General features: G+C 40.0%; 1 protein-coding gene across 4 annotated transcripts in view; it reads right to left on the bottom strand.

The window, feature by feature from the left end:
• Nucleotides 1-415: 415 nt before the first annotated feature.
• The window catches only part of ahnak (AHNAK nucleoprotein), a 30,235-nt gene continuing 3,911 nt past the window's right edge, over nucleotides 416-26,739 (bottom strand). Inside the window, exons 2-12 of one of the 4 annotated variants that reach the window (XM_061047988.1) lie at nucleotides 23,138-23,201; nucleotides 20,482-20,543; nucleotides 19,998-20,154; nucleotides 19,658-19,881; nucleotides 17,484-19,194; nucleotides 13,374-17,141; nucleotides 10,515-13,211; nucleotides 9,285-10,379; nucleotides 5,373-9,143; nucleotides 3,333-5,231; nucleotides 416-2,990 (exon numbers count right to left, since the gene is read on the bottom strand). In XM_061047988.1, the coding sequence (XP_060903971.1) occupies nucleotides 1,372-2,990; nucleotides 3,333-5,231; nucleotides 5,373-9,143; nucleotides 9,285-10,379; nucleotides 10,515-13,211; nucleotides 13,374-17,141; nucleotides 17,484-19,194; nucleotides 19,658-19,881; nucleotides 19,998-20,154 (16,941 nt within the window). In that variant the 5' untranslated portion in view covers nucleotides 20,482-20,543; nucleotides 23,138-23,201 and the 3' untranslated portion in view covers nucleotides 416-1,371. Of the gene's footprint in view, nucleotides 2,991-3,332; nucleotides 5,232-5,372; nucleotides 17,142-17,483; nucleotides 19,195-19,657; nucleotides 19,882-19,997; nucleotides 20,155-20,481; nucleotides 20,544-23,137; nucleotides 23,202-26,739 lie in introns of all 4 variants that reach the window. The other 3 variants (XM_061047987.1, XM_061047986.1, XM_061047985.1) reach the window with 3 other exon arrangements.

The raw sequence follows: 26,739 nt of genomic DNA on the forward strand, positions 1-26,739 counted from the left end.
TACTCGAAGGCAACTTTGGCATATAAAAAAGACATTGGAGGAATATGTTTTTAAAAAATGTAGTTTCCTTGTCTTTACACATATACATGATTTCCTCTGCTAACCCCACATTTGTAACATCCAGCTTCAAAAACAAGACAAAGACTAAATTAATTAAATTTTGTCAAACAAGTCAGGGCAACCACCATCAGGATGAGAAAAAAACTTACTTGCTGCAGTTTTTAATTGAGTTAAATATTTGTGAATAAAAGCTTATACATAATGTTTTGTGTAACTAAATTTTTTTTTTATTTTTTTTATATATATTTTATGTGTGCCTATTCAGTGTTTAATATGGATTAATGGATGGACAAAACTATATAATCATCATATCAAGTAATGTGACTACGGCACCAGTAATAACTACTTAAGAACCTTATAATTCTAAAAATCATTTTATTATATTTATTTGGAAGAATGTACTCAAAAGAATAGACCCCAAAAATCATACCCTATTTCCATCAAATATTTATCAACATATATTTTGTACATAACAATTGACATCAAAAAGTGAGTGTTTATTTGTTACATTGTTTGTATTACATTGTTTGCATTATCAAAAAGCATCTGTACAAAGGCAGAGTGACAGAAAATTAGGGTAACAATATGGATGATTGTGAAAGAGTGAAGCATTTCAATGACAGGGTTATGAAACAAAATGAATAAAAAGAAAAAGAAAAATCATATTTTGATAAATTGCAGAAAAATGTATGGGTAAAAAATTCTTAAATGAAAAGAAAACTATGGACAGCACTTCAGAGGGATGATAGTTTCAAAACAGTGATTGTCTTTGCAATTGTTGCAGGCCAGCTCAAAGTTGAAATGGGATTCTGCACTGATTATATGGTATCAAAGCATGAAAATAAACACATGTCATACAATAAAAACAGTAACTGCTTATGCATGTGTCAGGGTGTATAGACAACATTTTCCTTCAAAAATAACTAGTCTCACTGTTCTGTGCAATTGACCCCTGGATACAAATAAACCACACCGATTAATTCAAAATAGTCATCTCATAGAATGAAATAGGAAAAAAAAAGACTAACCCTGTATTCAACTATGGATGAAATATTGGTGAGATTGCATATATATTTATTAAATCTGGACTATGTACAAATATCTATTATTACAAAACAAATTAATCTTATTTACAGTTTAGAGGGATTTTAAATGATCTCATGCACTCCAGTCTTTAACTGAAAAAGGACGTACACATTTAACAACAATAATGACTGGGTATGTCTCCTTAGGTTTTTAAGGACTGATGTGAAGAGCTATGTTAGGAGAGGGTATTTGGGGGTAGGAAATTTTAATTTTCCTCAGAGTTATTCATTTTTTTGGTGAAACAGATAATTCAAGCCTTGGGAACCTGAAACCACCTCTTGAACCACTGTCACTGCTCGAAGTTGAGGACAATCTTGTTTTCTTAGTAGGTACAGAAACACCTGCACTTCCCTCCAGTCCTGCTCCACTGTCCTCACCAAGTGTCACTTCATATGAGCCTTTTGACTTTGAACCAAAACCTCCAAAGGTGCCAAACTTCAACTTGCCTTTCTTTCCTTTGACCTTGCTTCCTCCTAGGTCTAATGAAATGTCACCTCCCTCGGCCTCTAAGTGAGCAGAGGGAGAATTAACTTCAAGCCCTCCCTCATCACTCAGAGAAGAAGATCGGTGCCTTGATTTCTTAAATAGATCCAGTGAGGCTGATTTGCCTTTTGTTGACATACTAAGCCCAGTATCACCCTCCAATGCACTTAGGTCTTTAGAGACCTTGCCGCCTTTCCCACTTGTACTTAAGTCTACCTCTGGACCCCGAAGGTCACCCACACTACTGCCCTTTCCTTTTGATTTGCCAAAAAACTTTGGCATCTTTACCTTTATTTTGCCTTCACTGTGCCGAAGTTCTGGATTGGGAACCTCAGTATTCTGTGAACCGACTTGGATAACAGATGGAGACTGTATGTTTATGCTTCCACTAGCTCCAAGATCTGATTCAAAATTGTCTCCACCTTGAAGCCCTTCCAACTGAGGCAGAGCAATACCAAATTTTGGTACCTTCATTTTGGGAAATGTTACAGTACCTTCTGGGAAATGAAGGCCACCAGGAACATTAGAGTCAAACTCTGCACCACCTTTCACATAAAAATGTTGGCCTTTAAACATTTTTGCCTCTCCATGTCTATTTAGATCTACATCAATATCAGGAGCAGATAAGTTTGGATTTGAAATTTTGATTTTAGGAGTCTTGAGATTTACATCTGGCCTTTCCAGTTTAATGCTTGAACTGCCAGTACCAGAAGACTCAATGGCAGTGTTGAAGCTTGAAGATGGTAAATCTATGTCAGGTGATTTCAGTCCCCCAGCAAAAGATCCATCGCCTTTCAATTTGGACGATTTGATATCTAATTCCACATCAGGGAAATTAAGCTTACCAAAAAGAGGCTTCTTTCCCTTTTTTCCTTTGACATTGATACTTGGTGCATCTAGATCCAAGTCTACTCCTGGTGGTCCTACATCAACTTCAGGTTTCTTCCCCTTTACTTTAACTTTAGGGAGTTTAAATTTGCCCTTCTTCCCCTTCACATGTATATTAATATCAGGAGCATCAAGACTTGCCTCAGTATATGGGAGACTAAAGTCTGTATTGGAACCTTTTGCACCTACATTGAGCGTTGGTGTATTAACAGTTGATTCAGGCCCCTCAACGTCAGGGGCTTTCATTCCAAACTTTGGTCCTTTGAACTTAGGAAATGAAACACCTGTTTTTACAGAACCAATAGCCACACCCCCCATGGTGGGAACTGCTGTTTTGGCATTTGAAATTTTGATGTCTCCCTCCAATTTAGGCAAAGATTCATCCACTCTTCCTTTTAGTCCAATATCTGGTCCTTTTAGTTCGCCTTGCATGTAAGGAGTTGACAAATCCACATCGCCTTTAAGTTTAGGACCTTTCAGATTGAAATCCATGTCTGGCATAGAGATTTTTGGCAGGTTAAATTTGGGTCCTTTTAGTTTGGCATCTGATCCTTCAATGTCAAAATCTGGCCCTTTGATCTCAATGTTGGGTGCTTTCACATCAATGTCTGCTTTGGGAAGGTTTATATCAACCTCTGGACATTCCACTTTTGAACCTTTGAGGCCAAATGATGGCATTTTGAATTTTGGCATCTCAAATCCACTTCTGGGACCTTCAATATCAACCTGTGGTCCTTTGATGTCAAAATCAGGTGCTTCTATGTCTCCCTTAATCTTTGGACATGATACATCCACGTCACCTTTGAGTTTGGGACCTTTCAGATTGAAATCAATGTCTGGCATAGAAATGTTTGGTCCAGAAATTGTTGGCATTTTGAATTTGTGTCCTTTTAGTTTGGCATCTGGTCCTTCAAGGTCAAGTTTTGGTCCTTTGATGTCAACATCGGGTGCTTTCACATCAATTTCTGCTTTGGGAAGGTTTATATCAACATCTGGACATTCCACTTTTGAACCTTTGAGGCCAAATGATGGCATTTTGAATTTTGGCATCTCAAATCCACTTCTGGGACCTTCAATATCAAGCTGTGGTCCTTTGATGTCAAAATCAGGTGCTTCTATGTCTCCCTTAATCTTTGGACATGATACATCCACGTCACCTTTGAGTTTGGGACCTTTCAGATTGAAATCAATGTCTGGCATAGAAATGTTTGGTCCAGAAATTGTTGGCATTTTGAATTTGTGTCCTTTTAGTTTGGCATCTGGTCCTTCAAGGTCAAGTTTTGGTCCTTTGATGTCAACATCAGGTGCTTTCACATCAATTTCTGCTTTGGGAAGGTTTATATCAACATCTGGACATTCCACTTTTGAACCTTTGAGGCCAAATGATGGCATTTTGAATTTTGGCATCTCAAATCCACTTCTGGGACCTTCAATATCAAGCTGTGGTCCTTTGATGTCAAAATCAGGTGCTTCTATGTCTCCCTTAATCTTTGGACATGATACATCCACGTCACCTTTGAGTTTGGGACCTTTCAGATTGAAATCAATGTCTGGCATAGAAATGTTTGGTCCAGAAATTGTTGGCATTTTGAATTTGTGTCCTTTTAGTTTGGCATCTGGTCCTTCAAGGTCAAGTTTTGGTCCTTTGATGTCAACATCGGGTGCTTTCACATCAATTTCCGCTTTGGGAAGGTTTATATCAACATCTGGACATTCCACTTTTGAACCTTTGAGGCCAAATGATGGCATTTTGAATTTTGGCATCTCAAATCCACTTCTGGGACCTTCAATATCAACCTGTGGTCCTTTGATGTCAAAATCAGGTGCTTCTATGTCTCCCTTAATCTTTGGACATGATACATCCACGTCACCTTTGAGTTTGGGACCTTTCAGATTGAAATCAATGTCTGGCATAGAAATGTTTGGTCCAGAAATTGTTGGCATTTTGAATTTGTGTCCTTTTAGTTTGGCATCTGGTCCTTCAAGGTCAAGTTTTGGTCCTTTGATGTCAACATCGGGTGCTTTCACATCAATTTCTGCTTTGGGAAGGTTTATATCAACATCTGGACATTCCACTTTTGAACCTTTGAGGCCAAATGATGGCATTTTGAATTTTGGCATCTCAAATCCACTTCTGGAACCTTCAATATCAAGCTGTGGTCCTTTGATGTCAAAATCAGGTGCTTCTATGTCTCCCTTAATCTTTGGACATGATACATCCACGTCACCTTTGAGTTTGGGACCTTTCAGATTGAAATCAATGTCTGGCATAGAAATGTTTGGTCCAGAAATTGTTGGCATTTTGAATTTGTGTCCTTTTAGTTTGGCATCTGGTCCTTCAAGGTCAAAATCTGGTCCTTTGATGTCAATATTCGGTGCTTTCACATCAATGTCTGCTTTGGGAAGGTTTATATCAACATCTGGACATTCCACTTTTGAACCTTTGAGGCCAAATGATGGCATTTTGAATTTTGGCATCTCAAATCCACTTCTGGGACCTTCAATATCAAGCTGTGGTCCTTTGATGTCAAAATCAGGTGCTTCTATGTCTCCCTTAATCTTTGGACATGATACATCCACGTCACCTTTGAGTTTGGGACCTTTCAGATTGAAATCAATGTCTGGCATAGAAATGTTTGGTCCAGAAATTGTTGGCATTTTGAATTTGTGTCCTTTTAGTTTGGCATCTGGTCCTTCAAGGTCAAGTTTTGGTCCTTTGATGTCAACATCGGGTGCTTTCACATCAATTTCTGCTTTGGGAAGGTTTATATCAACATCTGGACATTCCACTTTTGAACCTTTGAGGCCAAATGATGGCATTTTGATTTTTGGCATCTCAAATCCACCTTTGGGACCTTTAATATCAACCTGTGGTCCTTTGATGTCAAAATCAGGTGCTTCTATGTCTCCTTCAATCTTTGGACATGATACATCTACGTCACCTTTGAGTTTGGGACCTTTCAGATTGAAGTCCACGTCTGGCATGGACATTTTGGGTCCAGAAATTGTTGGCATTTTGAATTTGTGTCCTTTTAGTTTGGCATCTGGTCCTTCAAGGTCAAAATCTGGCCCTTTGATGTCAATATTCGGTGCTTTCACATCAATGTCTGCTTTGGGAAGGTTTATATCAACATCTGGACATTCCACTTTTGAACCTTTGAGGCCAAATGATGGCATTTTGAATTTTGGCATCTCAAATCCACTTCTGGGACCTTCAATATCAAGCTGTGGTCCTTTGATGTCAAAATCAGGTGTTTTTATGTCTCCCTCTATCTTTGGAGCTGACACATCTACATCACCTTTGAGTTTTGGACCTCTCAGATTGAAATCAATGTCTGGCATAGAAATGTTTGGTCCAGAAATTGTTGGCATTTTGAATTTGTGTCCTTTTCGTTTGGCATCTGGTCCTTCAATGTCAAAATCTGGCCCTTTGATATCAATATTGGGTGCTTTCACATCAATGTCTGCTTTGGGAAGGTTTATATCAACATCTGGACATTCCACTTTTGAACCTTTGAGGCCAAATGATGGCATTTTGAATTTTGGCATCTCAAATCCACTTCTGGGACCTTCAATGTCAACCTGTGGTCCTTTGATGTCAAAATCAGGTGCTTCTATGTCTCCCTTAATCTTTGGACATGATACATCCACGTCACCTTTGAGTTTGGGACCTTTCAGATGGAAGTCCACGTCTGGCATGGACATTTTGGGTCCAGAAATTGTTGGCATTTTGAATTTGTGTCCTTTTAGTTTAGCATCTGGTCCTTCAAGGTCAAGTTTTGGTCCTTTGATGTCAACATCAGGTGCTTTCACATCAATTTCTGCTTTGGGAAGGTTTATATCAACATCTGGACATTCCACTTTTGAACCTTTGAGGCCAAATGATGGCATTTTGAATTTTGGCATCTCAAATCCACTTCTGGGACCTTCAATATCAAGCTGTGGTCCTTTGATGTCAAAATCAGGTGCTTCTATGTCTCCCTTAATCTTTGGACATGATACATCCACGTCACCTTTGAGTTTGGGACCTTTCAGATTGAAATCAATGTCTGGCATAGAAATGTTTGGTCCAGAAATTGTTGGCATTTTGAATTTGTGTCCTTTTAGTTTGGCATCTGGTCCTTCAAGGTCAAGTTTTGGTCCTTTGATGTCAACATCGGGTGCTTTCACATCAATTTCTGCTTTGGGAAGGTTTATATCAACATCTGGACATTCCACTTTTGAACCTTTGAGGCCAAATGATGGCATTTTGAATTTTGGCATCTCAAATCCACTTCTGGGACCTTCAATATCAAGCTGTGGTCCTTTGATGTCAAAATCAGGTGCTTCTATGTCTCCCTTAATCTTTGGACATGATACATCCACGTCACCTTTGAGTTTGGGACCTTTCAGATTGAAATCAATGTCTGGCATAGAAATGTTTGGTCCAGAAATTGTTGGCATTTTGAATTTGTGTCCTTTTAGTTTGGCATCTGGTCCTTCAAGGTCAAGTTTTGGTCCTTTGATGTCAACATCGGGTGCTTTCACATCAATTTCTGCTTTGGGAAGGTTTATATCAACATCTGGACATTCCACTTTTGAACCTTTGAGGCCAAATGATGGCATTTTGAATTTTGGCATCTCAAATCCACTTCTGGAACCTTCAATATCAAGCTGTGGTCCTTTGATGTCAAAATCAGGTGCTTCTATGTCTCCCTTAATCTTTGGACATGATACATCCACGTCACCTTTGAGTTTGGGACCTTTCAGATTGAAATCAATGTCTGGCATAGAAATGTTTGGTCCAGAAATTGTTGGCATTTTGAATTTGTGTCCTTTTAGTTTGGCATCTGGTCCTTCAAGGTCAAAATCTGGTCCTTTGATGTCAATATTCGGTGCTTTCACATCAATGTCTGCTTTGGGAAGGTTTATATCAACATCTGGACATTCCACTTTTGAACCTTTGAGGCCAAATGATGGCATTTTGAATTTTGGCATCTCAAATCCACTTCTGGGACCTTCAATATCAAGCTGTGGTCCTTTGATGTCAAAATCAGGTGCTTCTATGTCTCCCTTAATCTTTGGACATGATACATCCACGTCACCTTTGAGTTTGGGACCTTTCAGATTGAAATCAATGTCTGGCATAGAAATGTTTGGTCCAGAAATTGTTGGCATTTTGAATTTGTGTCCTTTTAGTTTGGCATCTGGTCCTTCAAGGTCAAGTTTTGGTCCTTTGATGTCAACATCGGGTGCTTTCACATCAATGTCTGCTTTGGGAAGGTTTATATCAACATCTGGACATTCCACTTTTGAACCTTTGAGGCCAAATGATGGCATTTTGATTTTTGGCATCTCAAATCCACCTTTGGGACCTTTAATATCAACCTGTGGTCCTTTGATGTCAAAATCAGGTGCTTCTATGTCTCCTTCAATCTTTGGACATGATACATCCATGTCACCTTTGAGTTTGGGACCTTTCAGATTGAAATCAATGTCTGGCATAGAAATGTTTGGTCCAGAAATTGTTGGCATTTTGAATTTGTGCCCTTTTAGTTTGGCATCTGGTCCTTCAAGGTCAAGTTTTGGTCCTTTGATGTCAACATCGGGTGCTTTCACATCAATGTCTGCTTTGGGAAGGTTTATATCAACATCTGGACATTCCACTTTTGAACCTTTGAGGCCAAATGATGGCATTTTGATTTTTGGCATCTCAAATCCACCTTTGGGACCTTTAATATCAACCTGTGGTCCTTTGATGTCAAAATCAGGTGCTTCTATGTCTCCTTCAATCTTTGGACATGATACATCCACGTCACCTTTGAGTTTGGGACCTTTCAGATTGAAATCCACGTCTGGCATGGACATTTTGGGTCCAGAAATTGTTGGCATTTTGAATTTGTGTCCTTTTAGTTTGGCATCTGGTCCTTCAAGGTCAAGTTTTGGTCCTTTGATGTCAACATCGGGTGCTTTCACATCAATTTCTGCTTTGGGAAGGTTTATATCAACATCTGGACATTCCACTTTTGAACCTTTGAGGCCAAATGATGGCATTTTGAATTTTGGCATCTCAAATCCACTTCTGGAACCTTCAATATCAACCTGTGGTCCTTTGATGTCAAAATCATGTGTTTTTATGTCTCCCTCTATCTTTGGAGCTGACCCATCTACATCACCTTTGAGTTTTGGACTTTTCAGATTGAAATCCATGTCTGGCATAGACATTTTTGGCAGGTTAAATTTGGGTCCTTTTAGTTTGGCATCTGATCCTTCAATGTCAAAATCTGGCCCTTTGATGTCAATATTGGGTGCTTTCACATCAATGTCTGCTTTGGGAAGGTTTATATCAACATCTGGACATTCCACTTTTGAACCTTTGAGGCCAAATGATGGCATTTTGAATTTTGGCATCTCAAATCCACTTCTGGGACCTTCAATATCAAGCTGTGGTCCTTTGATGTCAAAATCAGGTGCTTCTATGTCTCCCTTAATCTTTGGACATGATACATCCACGTCACCTTTGAGTTTGGGACCTTTCAGATTGAAATCAATGTCTGGCATAGAAATGTTTGGTCCAGAAATTGTTGGCATTTTGAATTTGTGTCCTTTTAGTTTGGCATCTGGTCCTTCAAGGTCAAGTTTTGGTCCTTTGATGTCAACATTGGGTGCTTTCACATCAATGTCTGCTCTGGGAAGGTTTATATCAACATCTGGACATTCCACTTTTGAACCTTTGAGGCCAAATGATGGCATTTTGAATTTTGGCATCTCAAATCCACTTCTGGGACCTTCAATATCAAGCTGTGGTCCTTTGATGTCAAAATCAGGTGCTTCTATGTCTCCCTTAATCTTTGGACATGATACATCCAGGTCACCTTTGAGTTTGGGACCTTTCAGATTGAAATCAATGTCTGGCATAGAAATGTTTGGTCCAGAAATTGTTGGCATTTTGAATTTGTGTCCTTTTAGTTTGGCATCTGGTCCTTCAATGTCAAGTTTTGGTCCTTTGATGTCAATATCGGGTGCTTTCACATCAATTTCCGCTTTGGGAAGGTTTATATCAACATCTGGACATTCCACTTTTGAACCTTTGAGGCCAAATGATGGCATTTTGAATTTTGGCATCTCAAATCCACTTCTGGGACCTTCAATATCAAGCTGTGGTCCTTTGATGTCAAAATCAGGTGCTTCTATGTCTCCCTTAATCTTTGGACATGATACATCCAGGTCACCTTTGAGTTTGGGACCTTTCAGATTGAAATCAATGTCTGGCATAGAAATGTTTGGTCCAGAAATTGTTGGCATTTTGAATTTGTGTCCTTTTAGTTTGGCATCTGGTCCTTCAATGTCAAAATCTGGCCCTTTGATGTCAATATTGGGTGCTTTCACATCAATGTCTGCTTTGGGAAGGTTTATATCAACCTCTGGACATTCCACTTTTGAACCTTTGAGGCCAAATGATGGCATTTTGAATTTTGGCATCTCGAATCCACCATTGGGACCTTCAATATCAACCTGTGGTCCTTTTATGTCAAAATCAGGTGTTTTTATGTCTCCCTCTATCTTTGGAGCTGACACATCTACATCACCTTTGAGTTTTGGACCTCTCAGATTGAAGTCAATGTCTGGCATAGAAATGTTTGGTCCAGAAATTGTTGGCATTTTGAATTTCGGTCCTTTGATTTTGCCACTTGGGCTCTCAATGTCAATGTCAGGTGCTTTAATATCCAAATCTGGGGCATTAACATCTATTTCTGTCTTTGGGAAACTCACATCAATCTCTGGTTCTTCAACCTTTGGGCTTCTGAATCCAAATTTTGGCATTTTGAATTTCGATCCCTTTATTTTTGATCCGGTCAGTTCCAAGTCAAGGTCTAGATCCGCTGAGCTCATAGTATTGCCTTTAATGTTGATTTCACCTTTTTCTACTTTCAATTCTTTGTCAGGGGTCTTTATCTTTGAACCCTTGAATCCAAATTTTGGCATTTTGAACTTTGTTTTCTTCATGCCAGTTGTGCCAACGTCAATGTCAACATCTGAACCTTTGATGTCAACTTTAGGAGTTTTTATGTTTCCCTCCATCTTTGGACATGATACATCCACGTCACCTTTGAGTTTGGGACTTTTCAGATTGAAGTCCACGTCTGGCATGGACATTTTGGGTCCAGAAATTTTTGGCAGGTTAAATTTGGGTCCCTTTAGTTTGGCATCTGGTCCTTCAATGTCAAAATCTGGCCCTTGAATGTCAATATTGGGTGCTTTCACATCAATGTCTGCTTTGGGAAGGTTTATATCAACATCTGGACATTCCACTTTTGAACCTTTGAGGCCAAATGATGGCATTTTGAATTTTGGCATCTCAAATCCACTTCTGGGACCTTCAATATCAAGCTGTGGTCCTTTGATGTCAAAATCAGGTGCTTCTATGTCTCCCTTAATCTTTGGAGCTGATACATCCACGTCACCTTTGAGTTTGGGACCTTTCAGATTGAAGTCCACGTCTGGCATGGACATTTTGGGTCCAGAAATTGTTGGCATTTTGAATTTGTGTCCTTTTAGTTTAGCATCTGGTCCTTCAAGGTCAAGTTTTGGTCCTTTGATATCAATATCGGGTGCTTTCACATCAATGTCTGGTTTTGGAAGGTTTATATCAACATCTGGACATTCCACTTTTGAACCTTTGAGGCCAAATGATGGCATTTTGATTTTTGGCATCTCGAATCCACCTTTGGGACCTTTAATATCAAGCTGTGGTCCTTTGATGTCAAAATCAGGTGCTTCTATGTCTCCTTCAATCTTTGGACATGATACATCCACGTCACCTTTGAGTTTGGGACCTTTCAGATTGAAGTCCACGTCTGGCATGGACATTTTGGGTCCAGAAATTGTTGGCATTTTGAATTTGTGTCCTTTTAGTTTGGCATCTGGTCCTTCAAGGTCAAGTTTTGGTCCTTTGATGTCAATATCGGGTGCTTTCACATCAATGTCTGCTTCGGGAAGGTTTATATCAACATCTGGACAATCCACTTTTGAACCTTTGAGGCCAAATGATGGCATTTTGATTTTTGGCACGTCAAATCCACCTTTGGGACCTTTAATATCAACCTGTGGTCCTTTGATGTCAAAATCAGGTCCTTCTATGTCTCCTTCAATCTTTGGACATGATACATCCACGTCACCTTTGAGTTTGGGACCTTTCAGATGGAAATCCACATCTGGCATGGACATTTTGGGTCCAGAAATTGTTGGCATTTTGAATTTGTGTCCTTTTAGTTTGGCATCTGGTCCTTCAAGGTCAAGTTTTGGTCCTTTGATATCAATATCGGGTGCTTTCACATCAATGTCTGCTTCGGGAAGGTTTATATCAACATCTGGACACGACACTTTTGGACGACTGAAGCCAAATGATGGCATTTTGATTTTTGGCATCTCAAATCCACCTTTGGAACCTTCAATATCAAGCTGTGGCCCTTTGATGTCAAAATCAGGTGCTTCTATGTCTCCTTCAATCTTTGGACATGATACATCCACATCACCTTTGAGTTTGGGACCTTTCAGATTGAAGTCCACATCTGGCATGGACATTTTGGGTCCAGAAATTGTTGGCATTTTGAATTTGTGTCCTTTTAGTTTGGCATCTGGTCCTTCAAGGTCAAGTTTTGGTCCTTTGATATCAATATCGGGTGCTTTCACATCAATGTCTGCTTCGGGAAGGTTTATATCAACATCTGGACAATCCACTTTTGAACCTTTGAGGCCAAATGATGGCATTTTGATTTTTGGCATCTCAAATCCACCTTTGGAACCTTTAATATCAACCTGTGGTCCTTTGATGTCAAAATCAGGTGCTTCTATGTCTCCTTCAATCTTTGGACATGATACATCCACGTCACCTTTGAGTTTGGGACCTTTCAGATTGAAGTCCACGTCTGGCATGGACATTTTGGGTCCAGAAATTGTTGGCATTTTGAATTTGTGTCCTTTTAGTTTGGCATCTGGTCCTTCAAAGTCAAGTTTTGGTCCTTTGATATCAATATCAGGTGCTTTCACATCAATGTCTGCTTCGGGAAGGTTTATGTCAACATCTGGACACGACACTTTTGGACGACTGAAGCCAAATGATGGCATTTTGATTTTTGGCATCTCAAATCCACCTTTGGAACCTTCAATATCAAGCTGTGGCCCTTTGATGTCAAAATCAGGTGCTTCTATGTCTCCTTCAATCTTTGGACATGATACATCCACATCACCTTTGAGTTTGGGACCTTTCAGATTGAAGTCCACGTCTGGCATGGACATTTTCGGTCCAGAAATTGTTGGCATTTTGAATTTGTGTCCTTTTAGTTTGGCATCTGGTCCTTCAAGGTCAAGTTTTGGTCCTTTGATGTCAACACCGGGTGCTTTCACATCAATTTCTGCTTTGGGAAGGTTTATATCAACATCTGGACATTCCACTTTTGAACCTTTGAGGCCAAATGATGGCATTTTTATTTTTGGCATCTCGAATCCACCTTTGGGACCTTTAATATCAACCTGTGGTCCTTTGATGTCAAAATCAGGTGCTTCTATGTCTCCTTCAATCTTTGGACATGATACATCCACGTCACCTTTGAGTTTGGGACCTTTCAGGTTGAAGTCCACGTCTGGCATGGACATTTTGGGTCCAGAAATTGTTGGCATTTTGAATTTGTGTCCTTTTAGTTTGGCATCTGGTCCTTCAAGGTCAAGTTTTGGTCCTTTGATATCAATATCGGGTGCTTTCACATCAATGTCTGCTTCGGGAAGGTTTATATCAACATCTGGACATGACACTTTTGGACGACTGAAGCCAAATGATGGCATTTTGATTTTTGGCATCTCAAATCCACCTTTGGAACCTTCAATATCAAGCTGTGGCCCTTTGATGTCAAAATCAGGTGCTTCTATGTCTCCCTCTATCTTTGGACATGATACATCCACGTCACCTTTGAGTTTGGGACCTTTCAGATTGAAGTCCACGTCTGGCATGGACATTTTGGGTCCAGAAATTGTTGGCATTTTGAATTTGTGTCCTTTTAGTTTGGCATCTGGTCCTTCAATGTCAAAATCTGGCCCTTTGATATCAATATCGGGTGCTTTCACATCAATGTCTGCTTTGGGAAGGTTTATATCAACATCTGGACAATCCACTTTTGAACCTTTGAGGCCAAATGATGGCATTTTGATTTTTGGCAGCTCAAATCCAGCTTTGGGATCTTCAATATCAAGCTGTGGCCCTTTGATATCAATATTGGGCGCTTTCACATCAATGTCTGCTTTGGGAAGGTTTATATCAACATCTGGACAATCCACTTTTGAACCTTTGAGGCCAAATGATGGCATTTTGATTTTTGGCATCTCGAATCCACCTTTGGAACCTTTAATATCAACCTGTGGTCCTTTGATGTCAAAATCAGGTGCTTCTATGTCTCCTTCAATCTTTGGACATGATACATCCACGTCACCTTTGAGTTTGGGACCTTTCAGATTGAAGTCCACGTCTGGCATGGACATTTTGGGTCCGGAAATTGTTGGCATTTTGAATTTGTGTCCTTTTAGTTTGGCATCTGGTCCTTCAAGGTCAAGTTTTGGTCCTTTGATGTCAATATTGGGTGCTTTCACATCAATGTCTGCTTTGGGAAGGTTTATATCAACATCTGGACACGACACTTTTGGACGACTGAAGCCAAATGATGGCATTTTGATTTTTGGCATCTCAAATCCACCTTTGGAACCTTCAATATCAAGCTGTGGCCCTTTGATGTCAATATTGGGTGCTTTCATATCAATGTCTGCTTTGGGAAGGTTTATATCAACATCTGGACAATCCACTTTTGAACCTTTGAGGCCGAATGATGGCATTTTGATTTTGGGCATCTCGAATGCACCTTTGGGACCTTTAATATCAAGCTGTGGTCCTTTGATGTCAAAATCAGGTGCTTCTATGTCTCCTTCAATCTTTGGACATGATACATCCACGTCACCTTTGAATTTGGGACCTTTCAGATTGACGTCCATGTCTGGCATGGACATTTTGGGTCCAGAAATTGTTGGCATTTTGAATTTGTGTCCTTTTAGTTTGGCATCTGGTCCTTCAAGGTCAAGTTTTGGTCCTTTGATGTCAACATCGGGTGCTTTCACATCAATGTCTGCTTCGGGAAGGTTTATATCAACATCTGGACCCGACACTTTTGGATCACTGAAGCCAAATGATGGCATTTTGATTTTTGGCATCTCAAATCCACCTTTGGAACCTTCAATATCAAGCTGTGGCCCTTTGATGTCAATATTGGGTGCTTTCACATCAATGTCTGGTTTGGGAAGGTTTATATCAACATCTGGACAATCCACTTTTGAACCTTTGAGGCCAAATGATGGCATTTTGATTTTTGGCATCTCGAATCCACCTTTGGGACCTTTAATATCAACCTGTGGTCCTTTGATGTCAAAATCAGGTGCTTCTATGTCTCCTTCAATCTTTGGACATGATACATCCACGTCACCTTTGAGTTTGGGACCTTTCAGATTGAAGTCCACGTCTGGCATGGACATTTTGGGTCCAGAAATTGTTGGCATTTTGAATTTGTGTCCTTTTAGTTTGGCATCTGGTCCTTCAAGGTCAAGTTTTGGTCCTTTGATATCAATATCGGGTGCTTTCACATCAATGTCTGCTTTGGGAAGGTTTATATCAACATCTGGACAATCCACTTTTGAACCTTTGAGGCCTAATGATGGCATTTTGATTTTTGGCATCTCGAATCGACCTTTGGGACCTTTAATATCAACCTGTGGTCCTTTGATGTCAAAATCAGGTGCTTCTATGTCTCCTTCAATCTTTGGACATGATACATCCACGTCACCTTTGAGTTTGGGACCTTTCAGATTGAAGTCCACGTCTGGCATGGACATTTTGTGTCCAGAAATTGTTGGCATTTTGAATTTGTGTCCTTTTAGTTTGGCATCTGGTCCTTCAAGGTCAAGTTTTGGTCCTTTGATGTCAATATCGGGTGCTTTCACATCAATGTCTGCTTCGGGAAGGTTTATATCAACATCTGGACCCGACACTTTTGGATCACTGAAGCCAAATGATGGCAATTTGATTTTTGGCATCTCAAATCCACCTTTGGAACCTTCAATATCAAGCTGTGGCCCTTTGATGTCAATATTGGGTGCTTTCACATCAATGTCTGCTTTGGGAAGGTTTATATCAACATCTGGACATTCCACTTTTGAACCTTTGAGGCCAAATGATGGCATTTTGATTTTTGGCATCTCGAATCCACCTTTGGGACCTTTAATATCAACCTGTGGTCCTTTGATGTCAAAATCAGGTGCTTCTATGTCTCCTTCAATCTTTGGGCATGATACATCCACGTCACCTTTGAGTTTGGGACCTTTCAGATTGAAGTCCACGTCTGGCATGGACATTTTGGGTCCAGAAATTGTTGGCATTTTGAATTTGTGTCCTCTTAGTTTGGCATCTGGTCCTTCAAGGTCAAGTTTTGGTCCTTTGATGTCAATATCGGGTGCTTTCACATCAATGTCTGCTTCGGGAAGGTTTATATCAACATCTGGACACGACACTTTTGGATCACTGAAGCCAAATGATGGCAATTTGATTTTTGGCATCTCAAATCCACCTTTGGAACCTTCAATATCAAGCTGTGGCCCTTTGATGTCAATATTGGGTGCTTTCACATCAATGTCTGCTTTGGGAAGGTTTATATCAACATCTGGACAATCCACTTTTGAACCTTTGAGGCCAAATGATGGCATTTTGATTTTTGGCATCTCGAATCCACCTTTGGGACCTTTAATATCAACCTGTGGTCCTTTGATGTCAAAATCAGGTGCTTCTATGTCTCCTTCAATCTTTGGACATGATACATCCACGTCACCTTTGAGTTTGGGACCTTTCAGATTGAAGTCCACGTCTGGCATGGACATTTTGTGTCCAGAAATTGTTGGCATTTTGAATTTGTGTCCTTTTAGTTTGGCATCTGGTCCTTCAAGGTCAAGTTTTGGTCCTTTGATGTCAATATTGGGTGCTTTCACATCAATGTCCGCTTTGGGAAGGTTTATATCAACATCTGGACAATCCACTTTTGAACCTTTGAGGCCTAATGATGGCATTTTGATTTTTGGCATCTCAAATCGACCTTTGGGACCTTTAATATCAACCTGTGGTCCTTTGATGTCAAAATCAGGTGCTTCTATGTCTCCTTCAATCTTTGGACATGATACATCCACGTCACCTTTGAGTTTGGGACCTTTCTGATTGAATTCCTTGTCTGGCATGGACATTTTGGGTCCAGAAATTGTTGGCATTTTGAATTTGTGTCCTTTTAGTTTGGCATCTGGTCCTTCAAGGTCAAGTTTTGGTCCTTTGATGTCAATATCGGGTGCTTTCACATCAATGTCTGCTTTGGGAAGGTTTATATCAACATCTGGACAATCCACTTTTGAACTTTTGAGGCCTAATGATGGCATTTTGATTTTTGGCATCTCAAGTCCACCTTTGGGACCTTTAATATCAACCTGTGGTCCTTTGATGTCAAAATCAGGTGCTTCTATGTCTCCTTCAATCTTTGGACATGATACATCCACGTCACCTTTGAGTTTGGGACCTTTCTGATTGAATTCCTTGTCTGGCATGGACATTTTGGGTCCAGAAATTGTTGGCATTTTGAATTTGTGTCCTTTTAGTTTGGCATCTGGTCCTTCAAGGTCAAGTTTTGGTCCTTTGATGTCAATATCGGGTGCTTTCACATCAATGTCTGCTTTGGGAAGGTTTATATCAACATCTGGACATGCCACTGTCTGACCACTGAAGCCAAATGATGGCATTTTGATTTTTGGCACCTCGAATCCACCTTTGGGACCTTTAATATCAAGCTCTGGTCCTTTGATGTCAAAATCAGGTGCTTTCATGTCTCCTTCAATCTTTGAAAGTGATACATCAATGTCACCTTTCAGATTGAAATCCATATTTGGCCTTGAGATTTTTGGTCCGGAAATGTTTGGCATGTTAAATTTGGTTCCTTTCAGTTTGGCATCTGGTCCTTCAATTTCAACATCTTGCGTGTTAATGTCAATATCATCTCCTTTCAAATTAATATTTGCTTTAGGGAGGTGTATACCAACATCTGGACCCTCAACCTTTGGCATTTTGATTATCGGCATTCCAAATCCACCCTTGGTGTCTTGAATATCAACATTGGATCCTTGGATGTCAATTTTAGGTGTGTTTATTTCTCCCTTTAATTTTGGAGCTGACACACCTAAATCACCTTCCAGTTTTGGACCTTTCAGATCAACCTCTGGCCCTTTAATGTCATGAGGTGCTTTCAAATCAATATTTGCCTTTGGGAGGTGTATATCTATACTTGGACTCTCCCCTTTTTGACCTTTTATCTTTGGAGCTGACAGGTCAACATCACCTTTGAGTGAAGGACCTTTCCAATTGACATCCACACCTGACAAGGAGATCTCTGGTCCAGAAATGCTTGACATGTTTGATTTGGTACCTTTGAGTTTAAGACCTTGTGTATTTGAATCCACATCTGACATGGAGATACTAGGCCCAGAAATGTCAGGTAATTTGACCATTGACTGTTCTCTGCCTCTCAGAGTTTCATCAGTTTCATGGCCTGGGAATTCAGTCTGTATTCCAGATGCTTGTATTATATGCCTTGTGCTTGGCAGGTTGGGATTTAGTTCACCTTTGAACTTTAATCCCATAGGGGTGGCATCCACACCTGCAACTGGAATCTTGCCTGGGACTGAGGAATAACCTGAGGTAACATTGCCTACTGTTATTGCTGATGCTCCAATCTTGCCATCTCTTAATTCAGTATCTATTCCTCTTTGACCTCCAACAAGTTTGACATTATGAATATTAGTACTATCTGATCCCTTTGATTGTGGGTGACTGACAGTAATTTCAGATACCTTGACTTTTGTCCTTTCACCTAAACTTTTGTCAACACCTTCTCCTTGCATCTGCATGCTTTGTCCTGGCAAAGACAGACTAACTGATCCTCCGTTTTCATCAGCTGACCCTGCAACTCCCCTACCGCCTATTACAACCTGCCTACTACCACTGTTTGAGCTGTTGCTTAGTGTCATACTTGTTTCTAACACCTGAATACTTCCATCACCTTTCTCTCCATTTCCTCTTGAGATCTCAAAGACTTTCTGGCCTTTACCCTCTGTTACTCCAAAGTTAGGCCCTTTAAATCTGAGTCCTGTACCTCTGTCTCTATCTACATCTCTTGTAATTGTTGTGGTCTGAACTCCCCCACTGCCCAAGCGTGTCTCTATTGAGCCAACTTTTGGCCCAGTGTAAGAGACATCACTTGACTCAAAAACACCTTCTGTTTCCACTTTACCTGAAGGACTGCCATGAGAAATTCTGATATGAGGGGAGCCATCACCAGATTCGTGCCTTTGCTCCTTGAGATTTGGGCCTGCAAGTTCAAGTTGGTCACCTATGCCACTAGGCATATCCACAGTGTAGGTAGTAATGCGACGGGTGATGGTGGTAATTGTGCTGCCATCACTGCTTGTGCTGCTGTGACGTTCTGTGCGAACATCCACTCCCTCTGCAAGATCTTCAGACTTCAGCCTTGGTTTGATTTTTTTTGTATATATTCTCTTATATTCCTCATCATCTCCACCCTGTAGATAGAGAATAAAGGAATGAATACAGAAACATTAATGCATCCTGAATTTTGTCTAAAGGCTAATCCACAAATAAGGTATAAAGAAGAAAAATTATCTTTATACCAAGGAGCACCCATTAAAGTATTTTTTTAGTAACAAGTGACATTTCCTGAGACTTGCCCAGACAGGTCTGTAAGTCTAAGAAAGAGTCACTTATTGCTAAATAAATTCTTTAACAGGAGCTTTTGGTGTGCAGATCTTTTTGCTTCTTTATACCTGTTTGTTGTTGGATGCAGAGGCCTGTAAGGGATTTGCATGTCTTTTTTGATTAATTAATCATTGATTAAATTAAATGTTGCTAAGTGCTGTGCTCATGATGGACTAACATAACATAACAAAGAGTAAGGTCTTTTACCTGCTTTTTGTAAAATGTCTTGAGATAATATTGATTTTATAATTACAGGAAATAATAACTTACAAGAATAATGTCTGGACTGGAACCTCCAAAGCGGGTCTTCCCTTCCCATGTCAGCGTGCCCATTGGTGAACGGCATGGTGTGCTCAAAGGTGAGCAGCAAGGTGATTTGTCTCTGTTTTGCAGTTTCAGTCCAACTTTGTGGCGATTCAGTGTCTTCAGTAGCTCAGCTGTTTCTTCTGAGCTCATGTTATCAAAGTAGACAGTGGCGCCTACAATCTGGTCACCTATATATTACAGGGACAGCAGCAAAGATCCTTTTTTATTCAAATATCAAGGATTAATTCAGTGTGACTATCATTGCTTCATACATAATAATGTGAGAGAAAAAGGGATTTGCTACCTTCATATACTTTTCCAGACCGTGCTGCCGGTGACTCTCCTTTGACCTCCTTGACAAAAATCTCTCCTTCACTTGTCTGTTCAATAGTCAAGCCAGTTTTGTCAGGACCCTCCCAGTCTGGAAAGAGCACCTCCCTGGTTTCCTCCTCTTCAGCCATCTGTGATCATAGTCATATAATTAATGAGTAAATAAAAAAGTTTTATACTCAGTATATAATAATAATAATAATAATAATAATAAACATAATAATTAATTAGTCTTATATACCACTTTTCTAGCTACTCAAAGACGCTTTAACAGGGAATAACAACAAAAACAAAACAAACAATTAGGACAGTACAATGAAGAAGTAATGTAAGGGGGGAGGATAGGAGTTAGTGGTTGTAGGCAGAGTTGAAAAGGTGAGAGTATATGTATTACCATGTTGCTAAAGAAGATCAAATAAAGAGCAGGAAATTAATTGTGACTTAAAATAGCAAGATACCTTTATTTTCTTCCCCTCGATTTAAACTAGTGTGTGATGGAAACTCAATCTTGGTTTTCCTGCTGAAAGAAGAGACATTATTTAAGTGAAAATCATGACAAATAATGCATCAGTTTATGTTCACAAAATGCTTTTTACTTCAAAACTTTCTTTACAACATTCTGTACTTCTCTGAATTTAACATTTTCCAACCTTACTCTGTAAGTAATGAGGGAGGTTTGTAGGTCACTATACTGAACACTAGATGGTGTGACAAACCTTTTATAAAACACAGCCCAAACCCTATCTCAAACACAAACTATCAACTACCTCCCTACTGGATGCTGTGTTTTGGACATTTTCTTGGAGGCAAACCACACCCTGCCCTGAGGAAAGCAGCCTGTTCCTGCATCGACACCCTAGTTCCAGTGTCAATATAGAAAATAATGATAGATAAAGCTGAGCCGTCTTTTTCCATGAAAACAAAAACACATCCCAAAAGATGTCCAAACTAGTCTTCCTAGTTTGCCGGACCTTGTCCATGAGCACACAACATGCAATACACCAGTTAACATAAGTCAATAATCGACGTGTATGCGTTATATAAAGCCTTCCCTCTAATATACATATAACTAAATAACAAGGATCAGGTCAGATGAGAGTGATAATACCAAAGATATAGTGTTTGTTATTATTATTATTCTTATTATTCTTCTTCTTATTATTATTATTATTATTATTATTATTATTATTAATAATAATAATAATAATAATAATAATAATACAGGTAACAGACAATAAAAGCAGTCAATACCTTGTTTACAGATGACACAAACCACCTAATCTCGCTCTCATTGTCTTTTCAGTGTGCCTTGATTGAGGCTAGTTATGCAACTCTATCAAGACCCCAAGTCTGCAACCTTATATGTATCAAACCTAACTGAAATGTGTCTGTGAGACGAAGAGGCCAAACAAGACTGCTTGCAGTGCCAAAGACAATATTTTAAGGTCAACTGACTACCAGTAACAGTGTCTCCACTCTGATCGAAGCACAGCTGGACAAAACCAAAATGAATTGTTGCTTTCCCAGTGAGTTTTATTATGGCTCATTTTACATATCCGGAAACAGACCGAAATAGCACACATTTTTCACATGATCTAGGTTCCCTCACATTGCAGGGACAGCATAGAACTATGCTGCATTTGAGAGTGGGGGCTGTGAATATGACTTATATTCACTCTCAAACAAGGCACTTATTATAGTTGCCTGGATTTGGTCTTTAGAAAAAAAGGCAGTCTCAGAGGGAAGCAAGGGCAGTATCCATGTGTTCACAAAAATTCCCCTGGAGCAGATGAGAGAAAACAGTTTTCTTATTCATTACTTGATCCCTACATTTCTTCTGAAACACAGTCACCTTCAAAATTGAAAATTTCAGCTGCTATATTTTAAGAAGTGAAGGAAGGACCTTCAAGAGGGGGGTGGGGGGGGGGGTGGTAAAGAATAGCTAAAATAAATAAAGATAGCAAAAGAGAAAGTGTAGAAGAATTGTTGCTGGGATTCTGTGGAATGTGAGATGACTAGTTGACTGTAAGGGGAAAAGAAAAAAGACAAGTTGCAATGGAAATGTGATGCTATTGCTGAAAACCAGACAGCTGACAAATTGACACTGCAGCGGGCATCCTAAATATTTACAGACTTTACTCTCTTTCTTAACTCTTTGCAAAACTCAGTCTCAAATATGAGACTCGCCCTCTTTACAAGCTGTGCGAGAGAAAAACATACTTTCAAAATAAAGATTTCATGATTAGAAATGAATTGATATGTGAACGGATGCTATATATGTCTCTGTTGAGATCTTGAGATCTTCCAACAGGCAGCCAGTGTTCACACCGAAAGCCTATTGGGAGCACAGACCAAATTATTTTTCTACAAAAGCGCTAAAGGGAATCATGGAGACAGAGAGAGGTGGTTGATCTTGTTTATCTTTCATGTTTAAGAACAGCCGGGTATGTGTGCTGAGCACGGGGAGGTGTGGGGACGACCAGCCAGAAAAAAGCTTTTGTTAACTAAAATGCAACCACAGAGCATTTCTAGATATTCAATTCAATTCAATTCAATTCAATTCAATTCAATTCAATTGAATATCTAGAATGTGCCTCTCTTATGTCTAGTCATCCGCCTGCACATGCTTCAGGTTTTCTGTTGCTCTTTTTCTTTACTAGCTTTCCCTCCATTCCTTATAAATAAATTGTGCACAGTTGCCGACAACAAACAGTTAAAGCAGCATGAACTTGGTAGAATTTTTTGACAGGGTTGTTTGTTTCATAAGAAGGGGAAAGGGGGTTCTAGCAGAACAGGTGGTGTCTGGGGGGAGGAAAGAGAGGTGCAAAGAGGAGGCACTGGGAGCAGAAGCAGCCTAGTGTCAGGTTTCTACAAGGCAGGCCTTTCACAGCTGAATGGCAGTGGCATGACCTTCCAGGTTCAAAGGAGGCTTTGCAACAATCATTCCAAAGGAGGTTTGGCGTCCAGCCACATAGCAGAACTCTGTTCTAAGGTGACATTGCCTAGATGGTCTTGGAGTGGTGGGATGGGTATGAAAAATGTTCTTTTCTTTGTTTAACTTAACCAGTTACAAATTTGTTGTTTATTTCTGGCAGTAGATCTAAGGAAACTTACCTCGGATTGCTCAAGCAAAGCCAAGGGCTTCAGTCTGATGCTGTGGTTCTTTTATTTTTGACTTCTGTTGAAAGAAGAGCAAAAAACAAGACATTGATTTAGACAATACGTTTAAGAATTGTTTATAAGGCAATAATGTATTGCTGTCGTCAAAAAGTTATTCCTCTTCATCAAAAGAAACCCCCCTCCCCCCAAAAAAATCCTGAAATTCTCTGTACATCTCTCTTAAGCAATAACTATTCATGTTTCAGTCACAGGTTAGATGGATAACAGAATCTATTCCTCACATACAACTCACTGTTGCTTTAGAGGTGTGTCCCAACATGAAACACCGCCATATTTGCCAAGGCAATAGTCAGGTTTTGCGTATGCCATTAAAAATTAACCCACAAATAGTAGCAGTATTTACCCTGCAGGTAATAATACTCCCTTTAATTGAATAAATCCTACCACGTATTTTGTGTTGTATTTACTTCTGGAGATAAAATGAACACTGTGTATCTCTCCAGTTTCCAGTTCAGTTTCATGGAATAAAGGGAATTGTTAAAGGACATGTATTTGGAAACACGCTTTTGAATCCCTCGGCTTAGTTTCATTTCTCGGCTGCGGACTGTGAGACAAGGCTGCTCTGCCAAGGTGAAAATGATAAAACCATTGCAGTGTTTGAGCAGATATGAGCAGCCACAGAAGTAACTTCAGTATTAAAACACTGACGCAACTGTGTACATTATTTTTGTTGTTCTGCATTCTGAGTCAATCTTACAGGATTCACTAGGATTATTGCTTCAACCCACAGGCACATTGTGAAACAAAGCTTTCTCTTTGTCAGTCCCAGTACAAACAGAACCAGACTTGATGTGTGTACAGACAGGCATCTGCCGGTGGGAACATGTCCCTCTGAAAAATTCTTCTGAGACAGGCTCTCCAACCCCATCATTAACCTCCCCCTCCCCAGTCGGCCCTGTTCATTACCTTGTTGAAAATTATGCCCAATAACCCAATAACTGTGTTTGTGAGACCCTAAACAGTTGGAGAAGAGTTAGTACACATGTTCCATAAAACCAGCCACTCTGGTGCAAAGCTTAAAATGTTTTGCCTTAGTGTAAACTGTTTTGATGTCCTTTTTTTGAATTGGTCGTATACAAGAATAGATGGGACATAGCTGAGATAAATGCCAGCCAATACATGGTTGTCTTTTTGTTTGTGTTAGGGAGACGCTACAGCAGCTGTGTACACTATCTGGCCCATACTCTTGTTACAGAGACGTATTAATCAGACTGCCATATTGGTAGATACTCAGGTGAAGAGGTGTCTGTAGGAAAGAAATGTATTTTTGGTGGTTCAAGTATGGATCTAAAGTTAAGGGAGATAAGATTTGCCTTGGTCACTTGTGAAAAATTTGGACTACTGGTAGGCTGGTTATTTGACTGTGAAAGAGGTGCTTCTGACTTGTCATTGAGAGATGTGTTGATGAAAGGGGTGTTATGTAATCTCCAGATATGTGATGTTTAAACAAGAGTCTCATACATGTAGAACTCTTAGCAATGTGCTTATCTGAGAACACAAACCCAAAAGATAAGACACAGGTTGTGCCTCCTTTTGTTCTCAGTACCTTGGTGAGACCATACACACACACACACACACACACACAGAAACACACACATACGCATACAAACACAGGCATGCACATTGGGATCAAGTGTGGTCACCAAGAGTGCGACAAGAAAAATAAAAACACATTGCTGTGTTAAAGAGGAGAAATACCACGCCACAGTCCCGAGGCAGATCAGTTCTCTGTGTCTCTGTGCAGGGCTTGCAGAGGGAGCAGTTCAGTGCACGGCCCCACCCAGGCCAGTCTCACACATTCCTTGATAGAGCCGTCAGGCCAGCTGGAAGGGAGCCCAGCCTCTCCCCGCAGTGACTAACTCCAAAGCAATGTCCTCTTTCTCTCTGACTCTGTGCTGCCCACCCTGCACCCCCCTGTAGTTACATTACCACTCCCCAAATCCTCCAGGTTCTGCTCAAATAAACAAGAACACCACGTTCGGTCAAATATGCACATTTAACGACACCCTAATAAAACTCTCAAAATGTAAGCTGAGAACCAACGCGGCATCACATTTCACCTTTATTGTCATCATCATTTCTGTTGTGTTGGCTCCACCTATATTCCAGGTAGATCCAAAAAGCATAAATCTACTTCTCACTGCTATCATTTTCCTTCTCACCTCAAGTGTCTCATCTGCCTTGAGGGAACATACCAAGACTGTTAAAAAATAGTCTACCTTTAACTAGGTCACAGCACTCTGGAAATTGATCAAAGAGGCTCTAGTCAATCAACCAGGCTGATTGCCAAATCGAATCAATTTTGTGAGCAAAAAACAGAGAGCAGTGTGTCAATGATTATCTAAATTTTAAGTGAATCAGGCACAGCACTGCCGTTGAGTGATAAGATTTGATTACAAACAAATAAAAAGGCCTCAGTGAAGAGAGGGAAAAGAGAAACGACGAGCAGTGACCAAATCAGTCTTGTTGTCATAACAGAAAGTACTCGCTGTTCCTCTATCACCATTGTAGCAAGAACAACAAATACAGAAGGAGACATAGCAGGCCCAAGTGTAGGTTCACTCTACCCTCAAAAACGCAGATAGGACATGCATGTGTGACGCATATGAAAGGAATGCGAGTCAAAATAAATGGTTCTTTTCTGTACTCCATAGTCCACATAGCCTTAAACCACACCACAAGTTCTGCACAAGACCAGAGCCTGCCCATGGCACCCACTTGGCCTGCTGCTGACTATTGTGACTTTGGCAGGAGTTTTGTACTAAATGGAAAAATTCACTGCACAAGATCACAAACAAGTCCAGGGGTTGCTTCAAGAGAAAACTTTGGCTATGACTTTCTTTGAAATCAGAAAGCCTCGTGTTCACATAAGGACTGTAAAGAAAGGTTCTTCTCTGTATAAGGCTTTACAGTCCAATTAAACTCATGACTCCTATCATTACTTATTGTTCTCAACCACACCCTGAGACATCTGAGATAGGAGGATCTCACTTGAATGCTCACTCATGAGGTTTCTTCAATATGTGCAACGGTTTTCAGGAAAGAAATGTATGACTTCTTTTCAGGCTGCATCTCAAACCGAACTGCGACATTATACGGGACTAAAAAAGAAAGGATTCGTTCTTTTTTTGCGCAAATGGGGCAAAACATTTTGTCTGGAGTTTTGAAACAACAAGTGATCCTTGGGTATTGCTGACAGGCAGTCTCAGTGCCAAGTACATTGAGCAATTGTCTGCCTAAAAATAATTGGTTGCAGAATAATTTGAGATGCAAATTTTAAACTGGCATAACTAGTTGCAGTAGAGAGACAAAGGAGAGGCACGTTTACACAGATAGGTGTCATGCAATTAGTAAACATTCAAAGCAACTTTTTATAGGTCACGTCATTTTACTGCCAAGCTAAAACATTCTCAATTTGTAATTTAGTCTGATTTTTGTTTCAATCATCCACAGCTATTTGAATATGAGTGTTCATTCAAGGAGCAGGATACGAGAAGGTTAAGAGGAGAGATGGATGGCAGCAATAGCAGCTAAAT

Source organism: Labrus mixtus, chromosome 10 (genome assembly GCF_963584025.1).
Source record: "Labrus mixtus chromosome 10, fLabMix1.1, whole genome shotgun sequence".
Lineage (NCBI taxonomy): Eukaryota > Metazoa > Chordata > Actinopteri > Labriformes > Labridae > Labrus > Labrus mixtus.